Source organism: Thamnophis elegans, chromosome 6 (genome assembly GCF_009769535.1).
Source record: "Thamnophis elegans isolate rThaEle1 chromosome 6, rThaEle1.pri, whole genome shotgun sequence".
Classification (NCBI taxonomy): Eukaryota; Metazoa; Chordata; class Lepidosauria; order Squamata; family Colubridae; genus Thamnophis; species Thamnophis elegans.
In genome coordinates this window covers 5,676,181-5,679,069 of record NC_045546.1, presented here as the reverse complement: position 1 = coordinate 5,679,069, position 2,889 = coordinate 5,676,181, and the positions used below count along the sequence as shown (strand labels likewise).

General features: G+C 61.5%; 1 protein-coding gene across 1 annotated transcript; it reads left to right on the top strand.

Annotated features, from left to right (window-relative positions):
* The first annotated feature begins 925 nt into the window (after positions 1–925).
* Positions 926–2,209, top strand: FAM181B (family with sequence similarity 181 member B). Its single transcript, XM_032219705.1, has one exon. It carries the CDS (start codon positions 1,097–1,099, stop codon positions 2,207–2,209), a length of 1,113 nt encoding a protein of 370 aa, XP_032075596.1. The 5' UTR covers positions 926–1,096.
* The last annotated feature ends 680 nt before the right edge of the window (positions 2,210–2,889 follow it).

Sequence of the window (2,889 nt, the reverse complement as noted above, 5' to 3'; positions counted from 1 at the left end):
ACAATCTTACACATACACTCTCACACACTCAGGCTCTCTCTCTAACACACACACACTCACACATTCTCTCTTACTCTCTTTCTCTCACACACTTTTATCTCTCTCACACACATTCTCTCTCACACTCACACATTCTCTCTCACACACTCTCTCTCTCACACACACTCAGGCTCGCTCTCTCACAGACACTCACACATTCCTCTCTCTCTCTCACATACACACTCTCCCTCTTACACACACATTCTCTCTCACACACACACTTTCTCACACCCTCACACACTCTCTCTCACACACACACTCCTCTCTCTCTCTCTTACACAGTCTTACACATACTCACACATACTCTTTCTCACACACACTCTCACACACACACTCACATTGTCTCTCACTCTCTCACACACACTTCTCTCTCTCTCACACACACTCACACTCATACATTCTCTCTCACACACATTTTCTCTCTCTCCCTCACACACACTTTATCTCTCACACACACTCTCTCACACTCACACATTCTCTCTCACTCTCTCACACAGACACTTTTCTCTCACACACACATTCTCTCTCCCTCACACACACTTTTCTATCTCTCACACACTCTCTCTCACACTCACACATTCTCTCTCTCTCTCTCTCTCTCTCTCACAGACACTTTTCTCTCACACACACATTCTCTCTCTCACACACACATACACACACACTCCTCTCCCTCCCTCCCTCTCTCACACACTTTGGCGCTCCAGGCCATTCAAGAGTTAACCGCCCCCTCCCCGCTCCGCCCCAGGCGAGCCCCTCCCTCCTCCTCCTCCTCCTCCTCCTCCGCCCAAGGGGAAAGCCGAGGGGTGGGGAGAAAAAAAAAAACCCAGCCGCGCCACCAGCGCTCGCAGCTTCCCCGAGTTCGCAGAGCCAGAGGCGGCGGCGGCAACAGGCAGGCCCCGGCTCCCAAACTCCCTCCTCCCCGGAGGCCTCGTTGGGAAGAAGATGCTGGCTCCATCCGGCCAGCCGCCTCCTCTCCTCCTCCTCCTTCTCCCTCGACGCCGGCCTCCGTTTCCCGCCCGAAGCCCGCAGTAAAAGCCAAAAAAAAACCCACCCCGCGATGGCCGTGCAGGCGGCGCCTCCTCCGCCTCCCCATCACCCCTTCGTCCCTTTCGGCTTCCCCACGGCGGACTTCGGGGCTCTGGAGAAGAGCTGCTACGGCGACGGGGCGGCGCTGCTGCTGCTGGAAGGCGGCGTCGGGGCGAGCGGCATCGGCGGCGTCGAAGGCGGTGTCGGAGGCGGCGGCGTCGGTTGCCCCGAAGCGGCCGATTTCCGCGAAGCCACCCGGGAGCTGTTGAGCTTCATCGACTCGGCGTCGAGCAACATCAAGCTGGCTCTGGACAAGCCGGGCAAATCCAAGCGGAAAGTCAACCATCGGAAGTACCTGCAGAAGCAGATCAAGCGCTGCACCGGCCTCCTCGGGGGCAACGCGGAGCCAGGGGCCGGTTCGGTTCCAGGTTCGATTCCCGCTCCGGCCGCCGCCGCCCCCACGAACAAGCAAGCCTCGGCCTCGCCGGCGCCCTCTAGCGGTGGTGGCACCGCCGCCGCCGCTCCCTCCTGCAAGCCAGCCAAGCGGGAGAGCAAAAGCTTAGCGGCGCTTTTCGACTCCCTGCGCGGAGCCCCGACGGCCGTGGCCACCGCGACTTCTCCCGCCGGGCCGTCCGGCTGTGCAAGCGGGAAAGAGGCAGGCTCCGCTCCGCCGACGGCTGCGGTCGCTTGCAAGAAGGTCCCTTTGCGGAACCGCAACCTGCCCCGCTCCTTCTTCACCGAGCCGGCTCCCAACCGGGCGCCCAACCCCGCCGGCTTGGAAGGAGGAGGAGGAGGAGGAGGAGGAGGAGGAGGAGCGGGACCCGTCCCGTCGGTGGCCGAAGAGCTCTTCGATCTGCTGGCGGCTCCCGATTACCGAGCCTTGCTGCAGGAATCCTCCGAGCCGCCGCCGCCGCCCGTTTTCCCGGCGGAGCTTCCTCTGGAACCGCCGCTGTACGAGCCGCTGCCGTCGTTGGCGCCCCTGCTCTACGCCGAGACCCCCTTGCGGCCCCTGCCGGCTCTCTACGCCGCCGTCGCTGTTTCGGATCCGACGGCGCCCTTCTTTGCGGATTGCCCGCTGCCGCCTCCGCCGTCGATGCCCTACGATTACGGCTACAGTCGCGGGGCGCCTTACCCCAGCCTTTAGTCCTGGAGGGGCGGGGGAGGAAGAGAGGAGGAAGTGGGGTTTGGGGGGGTATGGGCTGGGACCCCTGATTGTAGGTGTGGACGTGGAGGGCGCAAGGACCCCCTTAAAGTGGGCACCCACTCATTCGTAAGACTCCTTGGGGAAGACTGTGGGCAGCCCTTGCCCTGCCTGATGCCCTCTGGAGGTCCCAGCCTCGTCTTCCAGCCTCACCTCCAGGGATTTGGGGGTCCCCCCTGGATATAAGGGGCAAAGTGGGCAAGGCGTAGACTTGGAGGGTGAAAGGACCCCTTAGGAAAAGACTATGGGCAGCCCTTGCCCTGCCTGATACCCTCTGGAGGTCCCAGCCTCATCTTCCAGCCTCGCCTCCAGGAATTTGGGGGTCCCCCCTGGATATAAGGGGCAAAGTGGGCAAGGCATAGACTTGGAGGGCGAAAGGACCCCTTGGGAAAAGACTACGGGCAGCCCTTGCCCTGCCTGATGCCCTCTGGAGGTCCCAGCCTCGTCTTCCAGCCTCGCCTCCAGGGATTTGGGGGTCCCCCCTGGATATAAGGAGCAAAGTGAGTGAGGCATAGACTTGGAGGGTGAAAGGACCCCTTGGGAAAAGACTACGGGCAGCCCTTGCCCTGCCTGATGCCCTCTGGAGGTCCCAGCCTCGTCTTCCAGCCTCGCCTCCAGGGATT